Source organism: Pinus tabuliformis, chromosome 5_1 (assembly GCF_031772625.1).
Source record: "Pinus tabuliformis cultivar Carrire ecotype Pingquan chromosome 5_1, CPIR1, whole genome shotgun sequence".
NCBI classification, from domain to species: Eukaryota; Viridiplantae; Streptophyta; class Pinopsida; order Pinales; family Pinaceae; genus Pinus; species Pinus tabuliformis.
This window is the reverse complement of record NC_142305.1, coordinates 58,292,477-58,320,307: the sequence shown is the minus strand read 5'-3', so window position 1 is coordinate 58,320,307 and position 27,831 is coordinate 58,292,477. Positions and strand designations below refer to the sequence as shown.

The 27,831-nt window shown below is 38.3% G+C and overlaps 1 protein-coding gene across 6 annotated transcripts in view; it reads right to left on the bottom strand.

Moving 5' to 3' along the window:
• The window catches only part of UREF (urease accessory protein F), a 75,338-nt gene that overhangs the window by 24,448 nt on the left and 23,059 nt on the right, over window positions 1–27,831 (bottom strand). The window contains exon 1 of one of the 6 annotated variants that reach the window (XM_089431717.1): window positions 8,221–9,084. The exons of 3 other annotated variants lie outside the window; for them this stretch is intronic. Coding sequence is in view for 1 of the 3 variants with exons in the window: in XM_089431714.1 (XP_089287840.1) it covers window positions 2,697–2,731 (35 nt within the window). In the remaining 2 variants the exon portion in view is untranslated. Of the gene's footprint in view, window positions 1–2,696; window positions 3,440–8,220; window positions 9,085–13,735; window positions 14,615–27,831 lie in introns of those variants that run through there. 2 more of the 6 variants (XM_089431714.1, XR_016260616.1) reach the window with 2 other exon arrangements.

Genomic DNA, 27,831 nt, shown 5'->3' with positions numbered 1-27,831 from the left:
AAGAAGAGCTTCCTATAGCAGCAACAAGGAGTTTGTTTGTGTTTTGGAGCGTGGGCAGCAAGAGGAAGAGTGCGGCCAGCAGCTAGTTTGGTGAGTTTTCATTTCCTAATTTTGCATCATTCATGGCTTCTCAAAGTAGTGCCTCTAGATTGGGTGAGTTTTTCATTTTGTATTATTGTAATTTTGCAGCAATCATGGCTTCACAAAGTTGTGTTTCAAGTGCCCCTAAAGCCACTCAAGCAAGCAGGCAGCAAGAATACTATCCTCTATGGAAGTATGTTACCAAAGTGAAGCAGATGGGTTTCGGTGGTACATGGGAATGGAAGTACAACTTGTGCAAAAATGAAAAGACCTTCAAGGGCTCTTACACAAGAGTGAAGGTTCACATTTTGCATGAAGAGATGAAGGGTATTGATGTGTGTGCACATACCAAAAATGCAGAGATGAGGGCTAGATTCAAGAAAGAGAGCGATGATGTTCAAAGGTTGAAGGATCAAAAAAGCAAAATTGGCATGGGCACTGTGAAAAATCTATCATTGCAACAACTGATTTACTTTACCTACTTATTTTCCAATAAGTTATTTATGAAATTCCTTCAATAAACATTAAAATAAATTATGTTGCAGATATCACACCATAATACAGAAACAAACACATGCACAAGAATCGACACAGATATTTTGGACAACAGTCCCCGGAAAAACCCAATGTGGGAAAACCAGTGCAGCAAGGGAGGATTTTATTATTCAGCGATTCTTCAGTACAAGAGGGTGCCAAACTGGCTTACCCAACAGAGAGAAAATTCTCCAGCACTTCTCCAGTCTCTATGTCAGCCTGGCTGACCTCTGCGTAGCTCCCAAACACTTTGCGTCAACCCCTGCCTCTCTGCGTCACCCACGCAGGCCCTCCAGTGACTGCGCAGTCTGTTGTTGCCTCTGCGTATAACTGAGAGGCTCTACGTCTGCCTCTCCAACCTCTGCGCTAGTCTCTTGGCGTTGTTCAAGACTCTCTGCTCCATACTTGTTGTCTCTTGCTGCTCTCCAGACCACTAGTTAGAATTTCTCAGCTAACCTCGCTCCAGAAATCGAACTGACTGGTCTCCCTCAGTGTGTTCTCCAACTGACCCTCAAGCCTCTTCTTATACTTTTCTCGTTGGTCCATCAACGGCCAAGATTAAATCTCTAATCAACGGCTAAGATTAGATTTGGCTTAATCCATGACTTTTGGACCCTTCTAACCCAATTTTATATTAATACCCATTAATATTTTATTTTTCCTAAGTTTAGACTTAAGAACTTCATTAAAAATATTAATTATTTTAATATCTCCCAAACTGGTTAGAATCTGCCCAAACCATTTATGGGTCTTGGAGATCTCATGTGCTTTAGCCTCTCCACCAATTTTCATGGCTAGAGCACATCCGATGCTACCCCAAATCAATAGGCACTACCAATCCTCGCATGTCTGATAGCGTTGAGCCAAGGATTGTTCAAGAAGCAAGAAAGAGGAGCGAACTAGAAGTAGAAGTTGAGTTATCAAAGGCATCAACTCCAATTCAAGACAACAGATTGGTGAAAATGCTTGATAGTCAAGGGAGAGAAGAAGCTGACTCAAGAGTGGTGTTGTTGCACAGATTGACACGACAACGCTCAGACCGGGGGCTGTCACTCTGATCCCCGATCCCTCCGTTTAAGCCTGTCTCCCGCGGCTAAGGGGGGTAGTCCCTGTGAGATGATGAGGCCAACTGTCGACCAGTTGGTTGGGAGACACGAGATACGATTAAGATAAGCACTAAAAAGATTTAATTAATTTAGCAGACCAGTGCCTTAAGAGATTATGGTTAAGATGATTACTTGTTAGATGATATAGAAATGTAAATCGTGAACAGCAATCATTTGTCATCGAAAGGTATCAGCTAAATCACATGACCAAAACGATATCCAACAACTGAAAATTTTGAAGAGATAAATGCCTTAAAACACCACGAGAATCGTAAATCATTAACTAGATATCAATTTCGTATCTCGACTTGAAAATTTAGATCTCAGCATGAAAGATGATAATTCCCGAAAATAACTGGATCTGACGAAGAAAAATTTCCACAAATTTTTTTTTATGCTTTTTTCATTTTTTTTTTTAAATAAAAATGAAAAAATCTAAAATAATTTTAAACTTAAAATCTAATTTAAAAAATGGAAATCTAACTATAAAACATTACATTCTAAAACATAAAATAAAATTAATCTAACCAAGTCTAAGTTCTAAAATCTAATTATAAAAAAAAACTAAGGCTAAAATTTTTATAAATAAATCTTTTTTCATTTTTTATTTTTTAATATTATAAAAATGAAAACTAAAAATCTAAAAAAAAACATAAAACTTTAATCTATTCTAAACATAATTTAAAACCAAAACTCTAATAACAAAATCCTAAACTAAATATAAATTAAGATCTAATTAAAATCTACGCTAATTTAAAATCTAAAATTAAAATCTATTTTAAATATAAAACAAAACTATAAAAAAAATTTAAATCTAAATCTAATGAAAAGGTCTAAAGTCTATTGTTTATAACGAAATGAATATATACAAAAAAAACTAAACCTAAAGAGACCAACGCATACATCCGTGAGCCTAAAAATAAGAAACTAAACCTGCGATACACGTTGGAGGGATTCGATAAACGGATTTCGTACCTGGCGCTCAATGGAGAAAAATATTCAACGCACATTCAGAAATCACCTCACGCAAAACTCGTGAGTCACTTGGCCCGCGTGAGTTGTTTGAAAATTGCAGACGGAGGTGAACTCGACGGATTGACGCAGGTCGATGGCAGATGCAGTGAAACTGTGACTTGGAGAGATTGCCAACAGCGCAATCGTATTCACGATGAGACAAAAAAAAATGCTTCTTGATGCCACCTCATGCCAAACACATGAATTTACTAGCCCGATGGCGTTATCACAAGAGCATAAACGACAGAGAAATCTCCCAAAAAGACACAGTCAATGGCGCAGCTCGTTTCTGAGATTTTACAGGATGAATTCGATTTTGAGATCTGAGCTTCTCACTGCGACTGTCGGCGGCCAGAAACCTATTTGAAATCGATTTTTTTGAATAACTTTCTTTGAATCCCCTCGTTTATTGACTGGCAGGCTGCACGCGGGTCTGGAGCTTCCACGCCGAATATCAATCCTTTTCACTTGAACGCAGAGCGGAGGGTTTGCAAACAGAACAGTAATACGCTCATAGCCGATGAAGAAAAGAGGCACCGTAACCCTGGCGACTTCAAATCCACCTCCACACACAACGCAGCAAAGGATTTTGACGGCAGATGAATGCTGAGCAATTCTGTCTTGGATCGGTTTTGCTTTTGCTTTCAATGGAGAAATTTGAGCGAAATCTAAGCGCCTTTGCTGTCTCCTTCTTTCTTTTTCTTTTTATGCAATAAGCATCTGAAATTACGGCGCTAACACAGGATCACGCTGAGGTAAATAGAAGTGGAAGTGCTTTTCCCTTAACGCATTCAGCAAAACCCTTGCTACCGAAAAGCTAATCCTGTACCTGCAAAAAGAAAAGAAAGCCTAAAATAATATATGCCGGAAACTAACCAAAAAAAAAAAATCCTAAACCCTAATGAAAACTGCATAAAGCAAAAATATGAAACCCTAGATCAGCTTATATAATTTACAGATTTGGCCCCTTAACAGCCAGATTCAGCAATAAGAACGGAAATATTTTAAAGAAATAAAGATTTCAGATTTTCACTGTGAAGAACTTCAGAAAATCTCTCATGCAAATTAGAAAAATAAACCGAATGATAGACCCAGGATCAAATCCAACTGGGCTCAGCAAAAAATGCTTGTGGGAGTTGGCTGGTTCAGCCGAGAACTTCCCTGAACGCCGACTAATCTTCTTCAGAAAGAGTTTTCTGCACAACTCAAAACAACCATCAGTAAAGAGGGCAAAAATGCTACTAGATCTCAAAAAGTAATGGAGATACCTGCCATTACTCCAGAAACCCTAACAGCACTCAAACCCTAGCAAGTGAACAAGATACCTGTGCTCACAATACTCTACAAAAAGCTATTATTAATGGCTGAAAATAACATATGCAGAAAATTAAACAATCTCACAACATTTCAAGAGAGTAACACCAGCAAGATATGGACCCCAAAGTCTTTTTTTATTAACCAGAAACAGATTTACAAGAGAGCTTCTTCAGTACCAGACTCACAGATCTTATTCGCCTCTGAAATGACCCCTAGCACCCTATATAAAGGAAATGATCCCAACGGCTAGTTCGAGTGATCCATGTCGAAATGATCTCGACCGTCGATGAGGATCAAGACATCTATTAATCTCATCCGTCGAAATTGTTAACTTATTATTAAAATAATATTTTGCATGCATTCATTTAAAATATTATTATTTTATTATTTTAGGGTTTTTGTTTATTTTATGATTTTTTATTATTTTATTAAATGGATCATCGAACTAAGCCTTCGGAAACATCACCTAGGACCTAGGACTTAGGACTCATGAGGGGATTTAAAACATTTTCTAACCCTCAAGACACATTACATAATGACTTTTACAATTTACATCTCAAGGGGACAAACCCAGTTAATACAGACCCTCACAAATCACCCAGTTCTGCGACACAACTATAATCTAGCAGATCAACACACTAGGATTCTCCTAAAATTCCAATGACAAAATCCATCCCGGCTTTGGGGTCAGGTTTGAAGGAAAACTCTGCCGATCCATGGATCGGTGAGACAAAAAACCTTCCGGGACGTAGATTACCACTAGAAAGTTAGGTCCACCTAGGCAATTCACATACACGACTCATGTCTGCTAAGATTATTTACAATTAATACATGCAGACTGGGTTTACAATAAATGATTAAGCTGCTGATGACTGCAGGATGGCACGGACATGCTGATCAGGTGCTACCCCTTTCTGCCAAGAAAAAAGGGTGTACTGCATGGGAAGTTGACCAGTAGTGGTCAACATCTGGCTCCACTTGGGGACACGTTGCTGCTTGCAGGAATGTGAGAATCCAGAATCTGCATCCATACAACACAAAAATAAGTAGCGTCCATCCAAAAAATCATCATATACATTAAGCACAAGAAAGAGAAAAGCTCTTCATTTATTAACTATCTAGAAAAGTAAATCTAATCCTAAAACAGAAATGAAATGCGAAAAAAACAAGTAGGGTTAGAAATACGATACAAAGGATGCCCCATGGCATCAAATGTTTTCAATATAGTGTATACTGAGCATTTGCCTGCTTTCAGGCAAATCTGTCGGCTGCTTGTCGGATGTACCATGTCCAATTTTGCATATGGTAGGACTTTTTCCTATCCGAAAATCAAGCTGCTCACGGCCATCTGATGCATGAAATCTTCTTCTCACTCTCTTTCTCTTGCGCTTTTTCTTTGTGGCAGGCTGTATCACTGATGACATGGAACTTTCTGTTTCAAAGCTATCAGATGAAGTATGTAAGATATGCGTGACATGTCTTTCTTTATCTTGCATCTGATCTTTATCATTTTTAAGTCTATCTGGATCACCTTCAATTAACCATCTTTCATTCGAACCAATGACCTTCTCATAATAAGATGGAACTTGTTGTGACAAATGAGAAGGCTCCTGATCTGTTGATGTCCCCTGGTTTCTCTTATCCTCTGACGATTGTTGAAACTTTTGAACCTGTATTTTAGTGACATCCATCTGACTAGAGTGTTCAACCTTTAAATCACTGATTTGCCTGGCATGGTCTTCTTCCATATCTTTTATTACTTTATCGGTCTTTTCCTTTAAGTTCATCAAGAAATACTGTATAGAGTTTATTTCTTCTTTCTGATTTGCTTGCATAGTGGCCAACTGATGATCCATAATTAATAACTTGTTTTGCATAGAATCAATTTCCCTATCATGATCAGTGTTCATGGTCGCCATATTTTCTTCTAAGCCTGACATCTTGCTTTGCATGAATCTAATTTCTGTTTCATGATTAGTCTTCATGGCCTCAATTTCTTTAGCATGTTGATTTTGCATAATCTCTATCTCCCTATTACGTTTTTCAAGGTGGGTGCACAGTTCTCACATCATTGACATAATTAGTTTGATTAGCCTCCATATTTTTTACCAACATCATTAGTTCTTGTATAATTTGCTTTTGCTCTTCCTTTTCATTGTCATTTGTCCCTGATTTTTCACTATCATGAACTTGGTCTGCGATATTTTCGGTGGATAACACATTTTGATCTTGAAAACTTTCTTCAACAGCTGGATTTTTTATAAGATTATTTTCTTTCTTTTGCACAATTTTAGAGGTAGAAGGCAAGCTGTTTGGACTATCATATCTATCTTTAAAAGCATTGAGAATGTCTTGTAAAGAAGTGAAAAAATCATTAGGAAAATTATTAAACCAATTCAAGGCATCACCCTCTAAAGAATAGACAAATAGACGCATCTTGAAATCTTCATGATTATATTGAGGAAGTCTACAATATATGATCATTACACAAGTAAACCTGTTTAAATGCTGTCTAATAGCGACCGAATCACCACCCGAGAACTTAAATAATTTAGAAATGGCCTCTTTCGGAAGATCATGGAGATTATCAGTAAAATGACATGGTTTAAATGAATAATCCATGATGAACAATAAGGGATGAAATGGATAATAGAACTAGATCTCTGCTCAAGAAAATCAAAAGATGAAAGAAGTGGAGTCGCCACTTGAACAATAAATCTGATTCCAAGATCCAAGAAGTAATCAACAAACAGATATGCGGGAGGCTTCTTGTCTGGGAAAAAATAAGAAAACGGAGTCGCCACCCAAACAAGAAACACACCGAAGAAATAAGGCAATAAAAGATCCAAATGATAACCTCAAACGTTGAATCTGCCAGCTCAAATGAGAGATGAGAAAGATGAGAAGATGAATGTCGATGAAACTCCAGGAACAGAAAAAATCTGTCCCCGGCAACGGCGCCAAAAAATGTTGGCGTTGCCGGGCCAGATGAAAAGATGAAAATGAGAAGAAAGATTGTCGTTGAAACGCCGAGAAAACAATTTGCCCGGCAACGACGCCAAAAAATGTTGTCGCGCAGATTGACACGACAACGCTCAGACCGGGGGCTGTCACTCTGATCCCCGATCCCTCCGTTTAAGCCTGTCTCCCGCGGCTAAGGGGGGTAGTCCCTGTGAGATGATGAGGCCAACTGTCGACCAGTTGGTTGGGAGACACGAGATACGATTAAGATAAGCACTAAAAAGATTTAATTAATTTAGCAGACCAATGCCTTAAGAGATTATGGTTAAGATGATTACTTGTTAGATGATATAGAAACGTAAATCGTGAACAGCAATCATTTGTCATCGAAAGGTATCAGCTAAATCACATGACCAAAACGATATCCAACAACTGAAAATTTTGAAGAGATAAATGCCTTAAAACACCACGAGAATCGTAAATCATTAACTAGATATCAATTTCGTATCTCGACTTGAAAATTTAGATCTCAGCATGAAAGATGATAATTCCCGAAAATAACTGGATCTGACGAAGAAAAATTTCCACAATTTTTTTTTTTTTATGCTTTTTTCAAATTTTTTTTTTTTTTTTTTTTTTTTTAAATAAAAATGAAAAAATCTAAAATAATTTTAAACTTAAAATCTAATTTAAAAAATGGAAATCTAACTATAAAACATTAAATTCTAAAACATAAAATAAAATTAATCTAACCAAGTCTAAGTTCTAAAATCTAATTATAAAAAAAACTAAGGTTAAAATTTTTATAAATAAATCTTTTTTCTTTTTATTTTTTTTTTATTTTTTAATATTATAAAAATGAAAACTAAAAATCTAAAAAAAACATAAAACTTTAATCTATTCTAAACATAATTTAAAACCAAAACTCTAATAACAAAATCCTAAACTAAATATAAATTAAGATCTAATTAAAATCTACGCTAATTTAAAATCTAAAATTAAAATCTATTTTAAATATAAAACAAAACTATAAAAAAAATTTAAATCTAAATCTAATGAAAAGGTCTAAAGTCTATTGTTTATAACGAAATGAATATATACAAAAAAAACTAAACCTAAAGAGACCAACGCATACATCCGTGAGCCTAAAAATAAGAAACTAAACCTGCGATACACGTTGGAGGGATTCGATAAACGGATTTCGTACCTGGCGCTCAATGGAGAAAAATATTCAACGCATATTCAGAAATCACCTCACGCAAAACTCGTGAGTCACTTGGCCCGCGTGAGTTGTTTGAAAATTGCAGACGGAGGTGAACTCGACGGATTGACGCAGGTCGATGGCAGATGCAGTGAAACTGTGACTTGGAGAGATTGCCAACAGCGCAATCGTATTCACGATGAGACAAAAAAAAATGCTTCTTGATGCCACCTCATGCCAAACACATGAATTTACTAGCCCGATGGCGTTATCACAAGAGCATAAACGACAGAGAAATCTCCCAAAAAGACGCAGTCAATGGCGCAGCTCGTTTCTGAGATTTTACAGGATGAATTCGATTTTGAGATCTGAGCTTCTCACTGCGACTGTCGGCGGCCAGAAACCTATTTGAAATCGATTTTTTTGAATAACTTTCTTTGAATCCCCTCGTTTATTGACTGGCAGGCTGCACGCGGGTCTGGAGCTTCCACGCCGAATATCAATACTTTTCACTTGAACGCAGAGCTGAGGGTTTGCAACCAGAACAGTAATACGCTCATAGCCGATGAAGAAAAGAGGCACCGTAACCCTGGCGACTTCAAATCCACCTCCACACACAACGCAGCAAAGGATTTTGACGGCAGATGAATGCTGAGCAATTCTGTCTTGGATCGGTTTTGCTTTTGCTTTCAATGGAGAAATTTGAGCGAAATCTAAGCGCCTTTGTTGTCTCCTTCTTTCTTTTTCTTTTTATGCAATAAGCATCTGAAATTACGGCGCTAACACAGGATCACGCTGAGGTATATAGAAGTGGAAGTGCTTTTCCCTTAACGCATTCAGCAAAACCCTTGCTACCGAAAAGCTAATTCTGTACCTGCAAAAAGAAAAGAAAGCCTAAAATAATATATGCCGGAAACTAACCAAAAAAAAAAAAATCCTAAACCCTAATGAAAACTGCATAAAGCAAAAATATGAAACCCTAGATCAGCTTATATAATTTACAGATTTGGCCCCTTAACAGCCAGATTCAGCAATAAGAACGGAAATATTTTAAAGAAATAAAGATTTCAGATTTTCACTGTGAAGAACTTCAGAAAATCTCTCATGCAAATTAGAAAAATAAACCGAATGATAGACCTAGGATCAAATCCAACTGGGCTCAGCAAAAAATGCTTGTGGGAGTTGGCTGGTTCAGCCGAGAACTTCCTCGAACGCCCAATAATCTTCTTCAGAAAGAGTTTTCTGCACAACTCAAAACAACCATCAGTAAAGAGGGCAAAAATGCTGCTAGATCTCAAAAAGTAATGGAGATACCTGTCATTACTCCAGAAACCCTAACAGCACTCAAACCCTAGCAAGTGAACAAGATACATGTGGTCACAATACTCTACAAAAAGCTATTATTAATGGCTGAAAATAACATATGCAGAAAATTAAACAATCTCACAGCATTTCAAGAGAGTAACACCAGCAAGATATGGACCCCAAAGTCTTCTTTTATTAACCAGAAACAGATTTACAAGAGAGCTTCTTCAGTACCAGATTCACAGATCTTATTCGCCTCTGAAATGACCCCTAGCACCCTATATAAAGGAAATGATCCCAACGGCTAGTTCGAGTGATCCATGTCGAAATGATCTCGACCATCGATGAGGATCAAGACATCTATTAATCTCATCCGTCGAAATTGTTAACTTATTATTAAAATAATATTTTGCATGCATTCACTTAAAATATTATTATTTTATTATTTTAGGGTTTTTGTTTATTTTATGATTTTTTATTATTTTATTAAATGGATCATCGAACTAAGCCTTCGGAAACATCACCTAGGACCTAGGACTTAGGACTCATGAGGGGATTTAAAACATTTTCTAACCCTCAAGACACATTACATAATGACTTTTACAATTTACATCTCAAGGGGACAAACCCAGTTAATACAGACCCTCACAAATCACCCAGTTTTGCGACACAACTATAATCTAGCAGATCAACACACTAGGATTCTCCTAAAATTCCAATGACAAAATCCATCCCGGCTTTGGGGTCAGGTTTGAAGGAAAACTCTACCGATCCATGGATCGGTGAGACAAAAAACCTTCCGGGACGTAGATTACCACTAGAAAGTTAGGTCCACCTAGGCAATTCACATACACGACTCATGTCTGCTAAGATTATTTACAATTAATACATGCAGACTGGGTTTACAATCAAAATGATTAAGCTGCTGATGACTGCAGGATGGCACGAACACGCTGATCAGGTGCTACCCCTTTCTGCCAAGAAAAGAGGGTGTACTGCATGGGAAGTTGACCAGTAGTGGTCAACATCTGGCTCCACTTGGGGACACGTTGCTGCTTGCAGGAATGTGAGAATCCAGAATCTGCATCCATACAACACAAAAATAAGTAGCGTCCATCCAAAAAATCATCATATACATTAAGCACAGGAAAGATAAAAGCTCTTCATTTATTAACTATCTAGAAAAGTAAATCTAATCCTAAAACAGAAATGAAATGCGAAAAAAACAAGTAGGGTTAGAAATACGATACAAAGGATGCCCCATGGCATTAGATGTTTTCAATATAGTGTATACTGAGCATTTGCCTGCTTTCAGGCAAATCTGTCGGCTGCTTGTCGGATGTACCATGTCCAATTTTGCATATGGTAGAACTTTTTCCTATCCGAAAATCAAGCTGCTCACGGCCATCTGATGCATGAAATCTTCTTCTCATTCTCTTTCTCTTGCGCTTTTTCTTTGTGGCAGGCTGTATCACTGATGACATGGAACTTTCTGTTTCAAAGCTATCAGATGAAGTATGTAAGATATGTGTGACATGTCTTTCTTTATCTTGCATCTGATCTTTATCATTTTTAAGTCTATCTGGATCACCTTCAATTAACCATCTTTCATTCGAACCAATGACCTTCTCATAATAAGATGGAACTTGTTGTGACAAATGAGAAGGCTCCTGATCTGTTGATGTCCCCTGGTTTCTCTTATCCTCTGACGATTGTTGAAACTTTTGAACCTGTATTTTAGTGACATCCATCTGACTAGAGTGTTCAACCTTTAAATCACTGATTTGCCTGGCATGGTCTTCTTCCATATCTTTTATTACTTTATCGGTCTTTTCCTTTAAGTTCATCAAGAAATACTGTATAGAGTTTATTTCTTCTTTATGATTTGCTTGCATAGTGGCCAACTGATGATCCATAATTAATAACTTGTTTTGCATAGAATCAATTTCCCTATCATGATCAGTTTTCATGGTCGCCATATTTTCTTCTAAGCCTGACATCTTGCTTTGCATGAATCTAATTTATGTTTCATGATTAGTCTTCATGGCCTCAATTTCTTTAGCATGCTGATTTTGCATAATCTCTATCTCCCTATTACGTTTTTCAAGGTGGGTGCACAAAGTTCTCACGTCATTGGCATAATTAGTTTGATTAGCCTCCATATTTTTTACCAGCATCATTAGTTCTTGTATAATTTGCTTTTGCTCTTCCTTTTCATTGTCATTTGTCCCTGATTTTTCACTATCATGAACTTGGTCTGCGATATTTCCGGTGGATAACACATTTTGATCTTGAAAACTTTCTTCAACAGCTGGATTTTTTATAAGATTACTTTCTTTCTTTTGCACAATTTTAGAGGTAGAAGGCAAGCTATTTGGACTATCATATCTATCTTTAAAAGCATTGAGAATGTCTTGTAAAGAAGTGAAAAAATCATTAGGAAAATTATTAAACCAATTCAAGGCATCACCCTCTAGAGAATGGACAAATAGACGCATCTTGAAATCTTCATGATTATATTGAGGAAGTCTACAATATATGATCATTACGCAAGTAAACCTGTTTAAATGCTGTCTAATAGTGACCGAATCACCACCCGAGAACTTAAATAATTTAGAAATGGCCTCTTTCAGAAGATCATGGAGATTATCAGTAAAATGACATGGTTTAAATGAATAATCCATGATGAACAATAAGGGATGAAATGGATAATAGAACTAGATCTCTGCTCAAGAAAATCAAAAGATGAAAGAAGTGGAGTCGCCACTTGAACAATAAATCTGATTCCAAGATCCAAGAAGTAATCAACAAACAGATATGCGGGAGGCTTCTTGTCTGGGAAAAAATAAGAAAACGGAGTCGCCACCCAAACAAGAAACACACCGAAGAAATAAGGCAATAAAAGATCCAAATGATAACCTCAAACGTTGAATCTGCCAGCTCAAATGAGAGATGAGAAAGATAAGAAGATGAATGTCGATGAAACTCCAGGAACAGAAAAAATCTGTCCCCGGCAACGGCGCCAAAAAATGTTGGCGTTGCCGGGCCAGATGAAAAGATGAAAATGAGAAGAAAGATTGTCGTTGAAACGCCGAGAAAACAATTTGCCCGGCAACGACGCCAAAAAATGTTGTCGCGCAGATTGACACGACAACGCTCAGACCGGGGGCTGTCACTCTGATCCCCGATCCCTCCGTTTAAGCCTGTCTCCCGCGGCTAAGGGGGGTAGTCCCTGTGAGATGATGAGGCCAACTGTCGACCAGTTGGTTGGGAGACACGAGATACGATTAAGATAAGCACTAAAAAGATTTAATTAATTTAGCAGACTAGTGCCTTAAGAGATTATGGTTAAGATGATTACTTGTTAGATGATATAGAAACGTAAATCGTGAACAGCAATCATTTGTCATCGAAAGGTATCAACTAAATCACATGACCAAAACGATATCCAGCAACTGAAAATTTTGAAGAGATAAATGCCTTAAAACACCACGAGAATCGTAAATCATTAACTAGATATCAATTTCGTATCTCGACTTGAAAATTTAGATCTCAGCATGAAAGATGATAATTCCCGAAAATAACTGGATCTGACGAAGAAAAATTTCCACAAATTTTTCTTTTATGCTTTTTTCAATTTTTTTTTTTTTTAAATAAAAATGAAAAAATCTAAAATAATTTTAAACTTAAAATCTAATTTAAAAAATGGAAATCTAACTATAAAACATTAAATTCTAAAACATAAAATAAAATTAATCTAACCAAGTCTAAGTTCTAAAATCTAATTATAAAAAAAACTAAGGTTAAAATTTTTATAAATAAATTTTTATTAAAAATGAAAACTAAAAATCTAAAAAAAACATAAAACTTTAATCTATTCTAAACATAATTTAAAACCAAAACTCTAATAACAAAATCCTAAACTAAATATAAATTAAGATCTAATTAAAATCTACGCTAATTTAAAATCTAAAATTAAAATCTATTTTAAATATAAAACAAAACTATAAAAAAAATTTAAATCTAAATCTAATGAAAAAGTCTAAAGTCTATTGTTTATAACGAAATGAATATATATAAAAAAAAAAAAAAAAAAAAAAAAACAAACAAACAAACAAACAAACAAACTAAACCTAAAGAGACCAACGCATACATGCGTGAGCCTAAAAAATAAGAAACCAAACCTAAACCTACGATACACGTTGGAGGGATTCGATAAACGGATTTCGTACCTGGCGCTCAATGGAGAAAAATATTCAACGCACATTCAGAAATCACCTCACGCAAAACTCGTGAGTCACTTGGCCCGCGTGAGTTGTTTGAAAATTGCAGACTGAGGTGAACTCGACGGATTGACGCAGGTCGATGGCAGATGCAGTGAAACTGTGACTTGGAGAGATTGCCAACAGCGCAGTCGTATTCACGATGAGACAAAAAAAAATGCTTCTTGATGCCGCCTCATGCCAAACACATGAATTTACTAGCCCGATGGCGTTATCACAAGAGCATAAACGACAGAGAAATCTCCCAAAAAGACACAGTCGATGGCGCAGCTCGTTTCTGAGATTTTACAGGATGAATTCGATTTTGAGATCTGAGCTTCTCACTGCGACTGTCGGCGGCCAGAAACCTATTTGAAATCGATTTTTTGAATAACTTTCTTTGAATCCCCTCGTTTATTGACTGGCAGGCTGCACGCGGGTCTGGAGCTTCCACGCCGAATATCAATCCTTTTCACTTGAACGCAGAGCTGAGGGTTTGCAAACAGAACAGTAATACGCTCATAGCCGATGAAGAAAAGAGGCACCGTAACCCTGGCGACTTCAAATCCACCTCCACACACAACGCAGCAAAGGATTTTGACGGCAGATGAATGCTGAGCAATTCTGTCTTGGATCGGTTTTGCTTTTGCTTTCAATGGAGAAATTTGAGCGAAATCTAAGCGCCTTTGCTGTCTCCTTTCTTTTTCTTTTTATGCAATAAGCATCTGAAATTACGGCGCTAACACAGGATCACGCTAAGGTAATAGAAGTGGAAGTGCTTTTCCCTTAACGCATTCAGCAAAACCCTTGCTACCGAAAAGCTAATCCTGTACCTGCAAAAAGAAAAGAAAGCCTAAAATAATATATGCCGGAAACTAACCAAAAAAAAATCCTAAACCCTAATGAAAATTGCATAAAGCAAAAATATGAAATCCTAGATCAGCTTATATAATTTACAGATTTGGCCCCTTAACAGCCAGATTCAGCAATAAGAACGGAAATATTTTAAAGAAATAAAGATTTCAGATTTTCACTGTGAAGAACTTCAGAAAATCTCTCATGCAAATTAGAAAAATAAACCGAATGATAGACCTAGGATCAAATCCAACTGGGCTCAGCAAAAAATGCTTGTGGGAGTTGGCTGGTTCAGCCGAGAACTTTCCTGAACGCCCACTAATCTTCTTCAGAAAGAATTTTCTGCACAACTCAAAACAACCATCAGTAAAGAGGGCAAAAATGCTGCTAGATCTCAAAAAGTAATGGAGATACCTGCCATTACTCCAGAAACCCTAACAACACTCAAACCCTAGCAAGTGAACAAGATATCTGTGCTCACAATACTCTACAAAAAGCTATTATTAGTGGCTGAAAATAACATATGCAGAAAATTAAACAATCTCACAGCATTTCAAGAGAGTAACACCAGCAAGATATGGACCCCAAAGTCTTCTTTTATTAACCAGAAACAGATTTACAAGAGAGCTTCTTCAATACCAGACTCACAGATCTTATTCGCCTCTGAAATGACCCCTAGCACCCTATATAAAGGAAATGATCCCAACGGCTAGTTCGAGTGATCCATGTCGAAATGATCTCGACCGTCGATGAGGATCAAGACATCTCTTAATTTCATCCGTCGAAATTGTTAACTTATTATTAAAATAATATTTTGCATGCATTCACTTAAAATATTATTATTTTATTATTTTAGGGTTTTTGTTTATTTTATGATTTTTTATTATTTTATTATTTTATTAAATGGATCATCGAACTAAGCCTTCGGAAACATCACCTAGGACCTAGGACTTAGGACTCATGAGGGGATTTAAAACATTTTCTAACCCTCAAGACACATTACATAATGACTTTTATAATTTACATCTCAAGGGGACAAACCCAGTTAATACAGACCCTCACAAATCACTCAGTTCTGCGACACAACTATAATCTAGCAGATCAACACACTAGGATTCTCCTAAAATTCCAATGACAAAATCCATCCCGGCTTTGGGGTCAGGTTTGAAAGAAAACTCTGCCGATCCATGGATCGGTGAGACAAAAAACCTTCCGGGACGTAGATTACCACTAGAAAGTTGGATCCACCTAGGCAATTCACATACACGACTCATGTCTGCTAAGATTATTTACAATTAATACATGCAGACTGGGTTTACAATCAAAATGATTAAGCTGCTGATGACTGCAGGATGGCACGGACACGCTGATCAGGTGCTACCCCTTTCTGCCAAGAAAAGAGGGTGTACTGCATGGGAAGTTGACCAGTAGTGGTCAACAAGTGGCAAGGGCCATCTTTGCTTGTGGCATCTCCTTTAATGTGGTTCTATCCCCATATTGGCAAGATTTGGTGAGAACGATTAACAAAGCTCCTTAAGGTTACAAAGGCCCAAACTATTAAAAAGTCAGAACAGTTTCGCTGAAGAAGGAGAGGCAACTTCTTGATGATGTTCTCAAACTAATTCGTACCTCATGGGGTAGTACAGGGGTTTCTATTATCTCAGATGGTTGGACTGATACAAGACACATGCCTTTGATTAATGTCATTGCATCATCACCAAAAGGAGCCATGTTCATCAAAGCAGAAGATTGTTCGGGTGAGATAAAGGATAGTAAGTTCATTGCTAATATTTTAATTTCTTCTATTGAACAAGTAGGCTCAGAAAATGTGGTGCAAGTTATCACAGATAATGCACCTGTTTGCAAAGTTGTAGGCTTGATTGTTGAGAGTAGATACAATCACATATTTTGGACTCCTTGCATTGTCCACAATTTGAATATGATTTTAGAAGAGATCGAGGCAAAAACAGAATGGATTAAAGAGGTCACAGGGTAGGATAGGGAGATTATAAAATTCATCACCAACCACCACCAATCTCAAGCAATATATTGAAAATACTCCAAATTGGAGTTGTTGAAAGTTGCTGAGACACGGTATGCCTCAAAATTCATCATGTTGTGTCGCCTTGTTGATGTTAAAAATGCATTAATGAGTATGGTGGTGGCTCCAACTTGGGCTGAGTGGAGACAGGCAGATTCAGAGAAGGGAAGTATGGTGAGGAGGGTGTTGGTTGATGAATATTGGTGGAGCAAGATTGATTTCTTGCTCAAGTTCACATTGCCTGCATTTGATCTTCTTCGAGTTGCAGACACAAAGAAACCTTTCTTAGGAGAGGTTTATGATGGCATGGATACCATGGTTGAAAAAACTATGGAAATTATTACACAAGAGGCCCCCACTCTTCTTTTTGTGGATTTTGATTTTGCTGAACAAGTGAGATCCATTATTGTTACCAAGTGGAATGGATTCAACACTCCATTGCACACTTTGGCACATACTCTGAATCCAAAATTTTATGATGAAGAATTCATTGTTGAAAGCAATGGGAAGAGGAAGGCTCCACATAAGGACAAGGAGGTGGCCAATGGAGTGAAGAAAGCCTTTCAGAGGATATTTCCAGCTTCTTTACAAACTGATGTAAGGCAAGAATTTCCCTGTTTTGCTGCTGGATTAGAGGATTTTGCAGACATATCAGCTTTGGATGAGAGGAGGACCATGGACCCAGTTAAGTGGTGGACTTGTCATGGGGCAAGTGGTGTTCATTTGCAAAGTCTTGCCACTCGTATCCTATCACAAGTAGCATCTTCATCAACAGAACGAAATTGGAGCACCTACAGTTTCATTCATAGTGTGAAGCGCAACAGGTTGGGATCGCAGAAGGCAGAGGACCTTGTATATGTGCATTCAAACCTATGCCTTGTGTCTCGTAGGGGTGAAGAATATACAAGTGGACCTCATAAAGAATGGGATGTGGATGCAAAATGTTCAGATTTAGAGCTCTCTCTTTCTGCTCTTGATATTTCTGACAGTGGTGATGCAAGTGCATTTGGAAGCACTAGTAGAGTTGCCTCTTCTGCTGAACAAGCATCTTGTTCTATCTTTGCTGATGATGATGAGGAGTTGTATTAGTAATGATATGTTGATGTAGCCATGATTGTCTTTAGTTCATGTTTTATTTCAGTTTTAGCACATAATGTAAAGCCTCATCTATAAAGGCTAATTTTGGATATTTGCATCATGTAATCATCTGATGGAGACTTGAAGTTAATATAAATTTGGATTTCCTTCTAAAATGTCATTGATATGTCTCATTCTTTCTTTTCTCGCAAAATAATGTGTTGTAAATTATAATTTATTTAATATTGACTATATATGTGTGTGTGTGTGTGTGTGACGTTTCGGCCTGACTATATATATGTGTGTGTGTGACGTTTCAGCCGTGTTTCCATTTTCCGGGGGTCACGTTTCGAGCCGTCCGCGTTTCAGAAACTTCTAGACGTTTCGTGCAACTTAGATATAGACACGTCCTCAAGAAAATTTTCAGATCTGAAGCATGCATATAACAGTGACCTTATTCTTTGAATTCTGCCCTCTCTTTGACACCAGCTAACAGAAATTGAAATTGAAAATACTTGTGACCAATTCGCCCTCTCTAAATTAGCTGGAGGAGCCTCTACAAATACACCTTCAATTAGCCAGTAGAGGTACGATTGAGGAAAAACTCAACCACTTGAAAAAAGGCAGCTACAGCTATGAAAGTGTGACATCAAAGAAAAACTCCATATCTGATACATGCACAAATCAGAAGCTTCTAGACCCAGAAATTTGATTTCCTTCCTGCTTGTCTTGGTACCAATATCCTCATGCAAACTACAACTCGGCCACTTCAAAATAATGCTTGAATCTTCAATATTACGCCCTCTACTCCTTAAATTTTCAGCCCTTGTAGACAGTGATTGGCAATCTGATAAGAAGTTCGATCCACCTTGCCTGAGAGGTCTGCTACAACATTGAAAATTCGTCTCAATGGACCTATATTTCTGGAATAATCACACAAGTGTTCGGCCTATCCCTGAGATGCAAATAATTCAGCCTCCTAAACCTCTGAAAGTCGTCCCTATTTGGAGCTGATATTCATCCTTGAAGATTGGAGCTGGAGTCAAAAAAGGAAATTCCTTCAAAATTGGCTTCACAACCTTGTACTCTATCTTCTTGGAGAAATAATTGCACTCGGCCCTTGAAATAGGAAAATATAGCCCTGCAAGCACTGAATCATGATGGCAATAAATCTCTGCAACAAAATTAAACTCACAATGTTGGAGTCCCTGCAAACAAATTGATTTATATGCTGGAGTTCTCTGTAATAAACACCAATGGAAGATCTGAAATGATCTTCTCCAAGAGCTAACTAGGGTGGCACTCGAAGTCCACCGAAAATAGCTTTGAGTTTTGCTTCAAACTTGCTTGAGCTTCTTCTAAATGTCAATTAGAAATGATAGGAATAGAATGATTTGCAATTGACTCCCTCCTCTATTTATAATTCTCCATTGAGCCTCCTTCTAGCTTCTATATTCTCCTTTTTCCCTATTATTTTGTTGGTGGGGCCCATTTCCCACTGAGACTTTTTCCGCCATTTTAAATAAAATAATCATTTGCCTCCTTTCTCAATAAAATATTGTTTTGCCGCCATTCTCCAATAAAATAATAATTTTCCTCCATCCTACAATAAAATATTAATTTGTCGTCATTCTCCATTAAAATAACAATTTGTCTCCCTTCTCCAATAAGATATTACTTTGCTGCCATTCTTTATTAAAAATAATAATTTCCACTTTTCTCTCACAAAATAATATTTTCTCCTTTCTCATTTAATATCACCAAAAAAGGGGAAAACTCCTTAGTGAATTTTGCATTCACAAAAATGGGGAACATTACACAACTTCACAGAGGATCTTCAAAGTGATAACAAGTCTACAAAATGAGGTAGGCTCCTAGAGGCCAAAATTTTGAAGATTTCCACAGGTCCGTATGCCAGGTGTGTCACAGGTTCATAGCTTCTCTCTATTGGAAAATTGCAATATGGCATCTATTAATTCAGATTTTCCTTATTCCTTAATACTTGCTTGTGAATCTTATTTGTCTTCTTTTGTTCTTTTATTAGATCTTTTCATCAAACAAATATCAAGATAAAGAAAATAAAGACAATGAACACAAATATTAGGCTCCAAGCCAAGGCAAAACCCCTTCAAGGGGAAAACCTAGAAAAACTCTTCTCTTCTTATAGAATCTGCTTCAAATGAGACAACAAGACCCAAGCAGTAGACCAAGTCCTCCTCTAAGTACCAAGTCAGCCCTTAAAGAAATCCTTTCAAGTAGATCAAATCAACAAGGCTTGATCCTACTTCAACCAGCTACCAGCTACAACATCGACCCCAGCTTCAACCCTGCAACTTCGGCCTTGTAGCAGTTGCAAAAACCCTAATCCACATTTTCAAGAGATCCTCCTTTGAGCAAGATAGATCCTTCCAAGGTCAATGAGGTCAACACAGAATATATGCTCTTCTAGCAACTTGATACTGGAACTCACTCTCCTGCAACTCATAACTGCAATTTTGGCCTTCCTTGGAAGCTGCAGAAACCCTAGAATTTTGCACTTGTGAGAGAGATAGAGCCCAAAAATAGATATTTTTCCTTCTTCTTGCCTTCTAGACCTTTGTTATCCTTTTCTTCTTGCTTGCCAGCTATAGATCAAAGTTCTTCTTGAGAGATCTAACTTGTGAGTGAGGGAGTGTCAAATGAGGTCAAATATGCTCCTTTATATAGCCTTTCCAAGGGGTCAAATTCCCTTCTTTAGGCCAACTTGTAGCTGCCAGGGCCGACTTGTACTTCAAAGGTTTCCAAGACTTTCGAGGCACAAAATAAATTCTTTTACAAATTAGATCTTGCCCGAAAGGGTCTTATAAACATGATGTTGACTATCTTGACTCATGGCAATATATCCTATGACCTAACAAAACCTAGAAGCATGAAGAACATGCTTTTACCTAGAAGACCATCAATAAGGAGCATGAAACCCATGCTTTAAAAAAATAACTTTTCTTTCTTCTTTTTGTTTGTTACATGAGATACATATCGAAACGACTATAATAACAATTATAAAGACCGAAGCCAGTTATGTTTCCAACACTTTCTAGGACCAAAGTCTATGCCCACAGATCTGAAGCATACCTCTTCCACAAGTCCGAGATATTTCCTTCATAAAGCTGAGATTGCTTCTCCTTAAGGCCAAAGTTCGTTGCTTCACACAGGGCCGAAGATAAGCCACAGGTCTAAGTTTTGTCCTTGCCTCAAGGCCGAGCTATAGAACTGAGGTTTAATGACTGTAATCAGGAAGAATTTTGATCAATAGGACAGCTGAAAGTCTACTCCAAAGTGTTAAGAGATCTGCTCCAAAAGGGTCGAAAAGATCTGCTCAATGCACAAAGAGGTCTACTCCCAAAAGGGCCAAAATTATGCTCTAATGATGATCTAAGAACCCACGAAAAACCTCAAAAAGAATGTAACCAAAACCCAGAAAATAATAACCTCATCTTGCCTCCTTGATCAACTCCTTAGTTCACAAGTTGTAAACTTCTTTCTATCTTACCTCAAATCCGAATGTCTTCTTTGTATGCTTGACTGAGTTGAATGGGTGGAATGAGGTGCCACGTCTTGTATTTATACAAATTGAACCTTTCATGAAGTGACATGTCTCTTAACAATGGGGTCAACTTGAGTTCATGTTGGCTCATGTAGGCCGACTTGATGAGAGACAAGAATATGGGTTTCTCAACTTAAAAATTTCATACCTCATCAAGGAGTAGGAGTTAGAAGGCAAGTAAGTGCTCGTTGGAAAAGGCTTGAAGTCCTATATACTCTTATGTGATTAACTCTTGAAGTTGGTGTCTCCTTTAACATCAATAACAAGAATTCTTCCAACATAAACAAAACTCAAGACAGGCCCTTTTAGTCCCTTTTATTGTGGCTTGACCTCCTCCTTTTTGCTGCAAAACTTGGTCCTGAAATGCCTCTAAACCTAGCTTCAGATACTATGACCTAACTCAATTCAAACAACATCATGATCAAAACTTGGGGCTTTGCCTTCTCACAAGTACAACTCAGTGTAAGGATTTTGGCATGGAGTCATTGCAACCCTATGCAGACCCAAAACTTAGGCTCTCAGAACAACCTTGAATTCTCCTCGAGATGGACGAAATTTACTTGAAAAAATTGGTCAAAAATTTGTCTTCATCTATTTACTTCAACAAATGCAGGGCTTCATATGGATTTTTCTTGGATTGACATCAATGACAACCAATTTCCAACACTAACTAGGTTGTCCTCTTTGGCCAGACTGTTGGAGATAGCACTCCATACCTTGATAGTGAACTGTGAAGGTTTTCTATCATCATCAACAAGGGCGTGAAACTCCATGATAGAGCATACCACTAGTCAGGGGCAGGTCCTAGGTTCAAGTCCAAACCTCTACCCATTTGTGCTTATGCCAATAATAACCTCAAATTACCTCTAAATTGACCCCTAAATTGTAAATATCTATGTACAAATGATACTCAGGTTGGTGAGTCGGTACATGATAATTATGTTAGTGAGCCAGGTTTTGTTGGAGGTCTGCATATCTGTGTGTTTAAGGCTTAAGCATGTTGGACCTACAGGTCGATGTATAGATATGTTTTGAGGTTAGAGTGATTCTGTGATTTATACATGGGATCCTTTATGCTAAAAGGCCAGTGAGCCTAGTAGATGTAACAAGTAAATACATATATGATTAATAAATAACACCACAACTACAAACCATGGGACGAAAAGAGTATGGGGGCTAGGACTACACAAAAGAAAAAGTGAAGGGGCTAGGGGCTAAGATAGGGAAATATTATTTTATTCTTAGCCAATGTTATAAAGGTAAAGTGGCTTGATATTAAAATATTTTATAATATCACCCAAAGGGGTTGGATCTAACGGTGGAAAGCGAGGAGCTTTTCACTGTTGGTTAAGGTTCAATTCCCATGAGGGCTTAACCTGAAGCCATGGCGGTACCTTGAGGTAGTGGTCGTATTTGTGGTTGCACCAGAGAGATTATGTTAAATGATTTCATGACCCGTTCACACATAAGTGGATCAAAGCCCACTGCCATATCCTTCAATTTTAATATTAATGCCCCTGAGGGCAACTCACTTGGCAAAGTCATGTTATGAAGTGTTATGTAAACTAAGAGATCCAAGGTTTGAATCCCCCCGACTAACCCGTGAGCTATGCATGGGGCACATGTGGTTTCACCTAGAGGTTATAGTGGTAGCAATTAGAATCGACCCTGTGCTATGCACGTATGAGCCCAACCCCGTTGTGTGTGTGTGTGTGTGTGTATATATATATATCAATGTTTTAAAACTCCGACTTGGGTTTAGAGCCAGCTGAGGGTTGACTCCGACTCTGAAACCGACTTGGTATCGACTTGGCCGGTTTGATTTCATTGACTCGGTCGTTGTAAAAAATACATTAAATATTTTTTTTATGAAAAAACATAATTTTAAAGATTATCATTCATGTTTCCAAACACAAAGCACTAGAATATAGAGAGAAGACAACATATGATCAAAGTAGGCTCATGAATACATCCATTATATCAAAATGTCACCCACTGCGCTGTCCAATACATACATGATATAAAGATCAAAATAAAAACACATAACCAAGTAGGCTCTAAATGGCCTCTCCAACAAAAGTAAATTGTAAAACATCACTAGGCAACAGGTATAGCCACTCTATCCTTGTATGTTGCCTTCATTTGCTCCTTTGCTTGATCTGTAGCCTCATAAATGAAGCCCATAGCCAATCTTTCCCCATCCACCAACCGCAATACCTTAACAAACCAGTCAGGGGTCTGGCTCGATCGGCTGTTGGCTCGGCCAGTTCAGTAACAAACCGGCCACCGAACCGATTTTTCTACCGAGCTGGCCCAGCCAAGGGTCCAGCACGGTCGACTCAGCTGAATCCGGTTCGGTCTAGCCGAATTTTAAAACACTGATATCTCTCTCTCTCGTAAGGGGCACCATGTCTATAAAAGAATGATTTCACCATTCATTTGGGAGGATACCAATGTGACTACTAAGGAGAGCCAAAGAGTGTTTGGTTAATGTACCCTAAGGATCCTAGGTGGGCTTGCATAGAAGTGCACTTCTCCTTGAGTTGCCTTGGGGACGATTGGAGCATTGGAGGGACAAGTGTGGGGACAAGTGTCCCTATGTGGGGCCTAGAGGGTACTTGGAACCCTAGAGGAGTAGTGGCACAAGCTAATGGACTATGGGTGCAGCAAAGAGAGTGCACTCCCTTGAGTTGTGTAAGCTAATGGGGGAGAGAGACTATAGGATGGAGTGTTTTCAGGGTTTGGTACTGTTGCCGCAAAATCTAGCAGGTCCAGTGAGAAAAATCAACAAGCAAAGGCCAGACCCTATGGCAATAATGAGGAAAGGTTGCCACTGTCACCTCTGCAACCTTCCTCCTACTATTGAGTGGGATTTCAACCACAAGGGGGTTCCCCTATGCCACCTACAAGGTATTCCAATACTATGGTTCTAGGTGACTTACTCTGGATGCCTAGAGGTAGATTAAGGGCTTGGAAATACCTAAGATGACCAAGATATTCAAGATTAGCATTCAAGCTCTCTAAAGCTAGACATATGACAACATTGCTATAAGTTAGGGCTTGAATGATGTTCTTTATTAGGGCATGCAATGACATATAACAGCCTTAAAAAAATCCTTAAAATGATCTTCAACAAAAAAGGAACCAAGGATTTCCAATAGAGACTAGGGCTAATGCAAACAAGAGGGTTTTAAGGTTGTTAGATGTGTGTAACAGCAATAAATAAGGATGACATCAGTCCTTCTATGGCATGCAAGATGACTTATGATGTTAGATTTTGCTTTTATAAGGTTTATATGAGTTATCCTACAAATTAAAGTCACTCCTATGCAATCAAGCAGCTGCCCTAGATGTCTAGGAGATAGATGGTAAAGGAAAATTTAATTTGATTTGGGTTGATCAACACACTTATAGAGACTAGTGCCTTAACCTACAATGGGCAAATGGAGTCTTAAGAGAATTAAATGCCAAGGAAGGACTTTGTTGAAGTAAGGGGGTGCACTAGGGCATCCACTTGCAAAACCCTAGTTACTATTCTTGTGAGGAGTTACTATTCTTGTGAGGGAGAATTTAATTATAAGGTCTGCACACTAAGAGTTCCCTTACAGCCTATGAAGAAGATAACTCTACATACAATAATGAAGCAAAGTTCCACCAATGATCATCATCTAGTCATGGAGCAATACTCTACTTAAAACATTAAAGAATGCAAAACATTAAAAAGCAGCAATAAACTTACAAGATTCTTCCACAGTGACTTTTCTTTCAATCCTAGAATAGTGACTTCAAGGCAAAAATCACATCCAAGACAAGTCAATTCCACAAAATATCACATTATGCCAAAGAAGCGAAAAAGACATCTAACTTGCACTCTTTTAGAGAGACTGAATTTACATTTGTAATGATGAATAATGAAGTGAAAAGGAGACTCTATTTATATTAGCCTCATTTTTTACCAATTATATAAGGATGAATATATTTGTATGTAAGCTAAAAAAGCATTAGATATGCCTCAGTTTTTACAAATTATGAAAGGATGGATATGCTTGTATGTAAAGAGATTTGAAATGAATATGAATATGCCTCATTTTTTACTTATTTTTTTATTTATTATAGAAAGATGGGTATCCCTGTATAGATAGAAAGAAAGAAAGACAGACAAAATTTTAACATCCACGAGGCTAAAGATAGCCTATGGGACAGATTGCTTCTTCATCTACTTGATGTATTCGGCCCTTCTTCTGAATGCTCCTAGCTTCTCGACAAACCCCTCGCTAAATAGATTATCCCAACAGCTAGCTGCCAGCATATCTGCATAATTTTCCTTCTTGTCTTTGAAGGCCTCACATTCTAAAATGAAATGTTTTTCTGTTTCCATTTTTCCGGAAGAACAAAAAATGCATACTCTTTCCTCCCACACTTCTTTTGGCCTTTTTCAGCGCCCTATTTCACAAGAAAGTTGATGAGAATTAGTCCTTAACTGAGCAATAAGAATTTTGGCTCAGAGATATTGGCCTCTATATATAAAAAGGATTTAGAATGAATGAATCTAACGGTCAAAAAACTATTTCCCAAAACAAAATGAAACGCAATCCAAAACAATACAAGGTGTTAAGCAGCTTTAAGTATACTTAAGGGGCCCCCGGATCCGGGTGTTAATGTTGCAGCATCGACCACTGGACCCGGTCAAAGACCACATGACAGGTCTCAAGCCAGCAATTAAGGAGATGTCAGAATGGAAGCCATGCAATATAGATCGCCATCAATGGAGGTCAGTAAACATTACTCCAGCCTGTCCAGAACATTCCCTCCGGCTTAAGCTCTGTCTCTAGCTCCAGCTTTGGATTATTCGCCTATACATACATTCTCTCAATCTCCTCGTGCAGGTCGTAAGTTCAGATGAAGGCAGCAATGCTCCCATGCACAGAATCATCAGACACCTTTCCACCAGGCAACACTATTCCAAGCAAGTTGGTATGGTCCACGAACGAGGTAGATCCAAACGCAGAGGCAAAGGGCGCGGTTGACCACCCAATCCTCCTTGGCATGGCCAAGAAGAGGACATCTTAGATCAGGATATTCTGCGCCACATTAATCATCTGGCCACAACAATGGAGGCGAAGGAGCATCGTCGTTTAGGAGATGGGCACTGGGTTGTAAGAAACCTGCTCGCACGACACCTTTGGACTATGGAAGAAGCTAGGGCTAGAGCCATTAGCAGAATGGCGAAGGTTAGCACCAATCTCAATAATACTTGGCTCTCGCTATGTGACCTTGCAAGGACTATTGGCATCAACTTCCCTCCTATTCCTCTTACTCCTACGTCTTCCAGCTCAGAGGAAAGCTCTGCTGCAATTGATTCTTCCATCCAGCGGGCCATTCCTCCTAGCCCTAACCCTCCAATGGCCCAGGAAAATGATAAAGGACCTACAGAAGGTGGTGGCTCCCCATCCAGCAAGTAGCCTTAACCAAAAATTCACAGCCAGCCTCAGTGTCCCGCCAGCGAAGCCCAAGCCACTACCGGGAAATCCTCTCAGCTCGGTGCAAGCTTATATGGCTGTGTAATTGAATGGGAGCATCCTCCCTGGCTGCCTGAAGGATATGACGATCCTTTCGCCTGCTGGACATGCTGGAGCAAGAGAAAAATGTCAAAGCCAAGCAGCGTCAGCCTCAAGACACTCCAGCGCCATGCAATCAACATGAACAAGTCTCTTATTAGGTTTTTCATGCCTTCGTCTTTTCTCTATTTGCATAGTTCCCTCAGAGTTTTTCCAGTCCATCTGTTGGTAATTGACAACTAATTAATGTAAATTTGGGTAAACTATATTAGTTATTGAAAAGTTAGTTTCATACCGAATCAGTAGTTACGTAACTGAGGAGGCTCATATATAAAACTGATGAATGCCCAAACTATTGTAAGGAGAATCATTTATTGATTGAATAGAGATTCCAATCCCTTGCCTCATGGATGTTTCCTTGACACCCTGTCAAGGTTTTACCACGTAAATCTTGAGTTTTTACTTGTATGGTTATGTTCAGTTGCATTCCCTTTCTTGGTTAAATTAACCTTCTTTCTTGATCAATAACCTATTTTATAACTACAATTGGTATCAGAGCAAATGAGTTGAGTTGAGTTGGAGGTCTTGGAGGCGTTTGCAAATTATATTTTTTAAGGCAATCTGCGTGTGTGGACTAGAGCGCAAAATCGTGGAGGCCCATTTCTTGTCGAGCAAAACCGGAGCGAGGAAGCCTTGCGTGGCCCATTCTCTGCGTGGACCAGAGCCTTCAAGCCTGCGCTGTTGCTGGAAGAGGCTAATCCGTGGAGGCTCGTTGCTTGTCGAGCAGAACCAGAGCAAGGAAGCCTTGCGTGGCCTGTTCTCTGCGTGGACCAGAACCTTCAAGCCTGCGTTGTTGCTGGAAGAGGCTGATCCGTGGAGGCCCGTTGCTTGTCGAGCAGAACCGGAGCGAGGAAGCCCTGCGTGGCTCATTCTTTG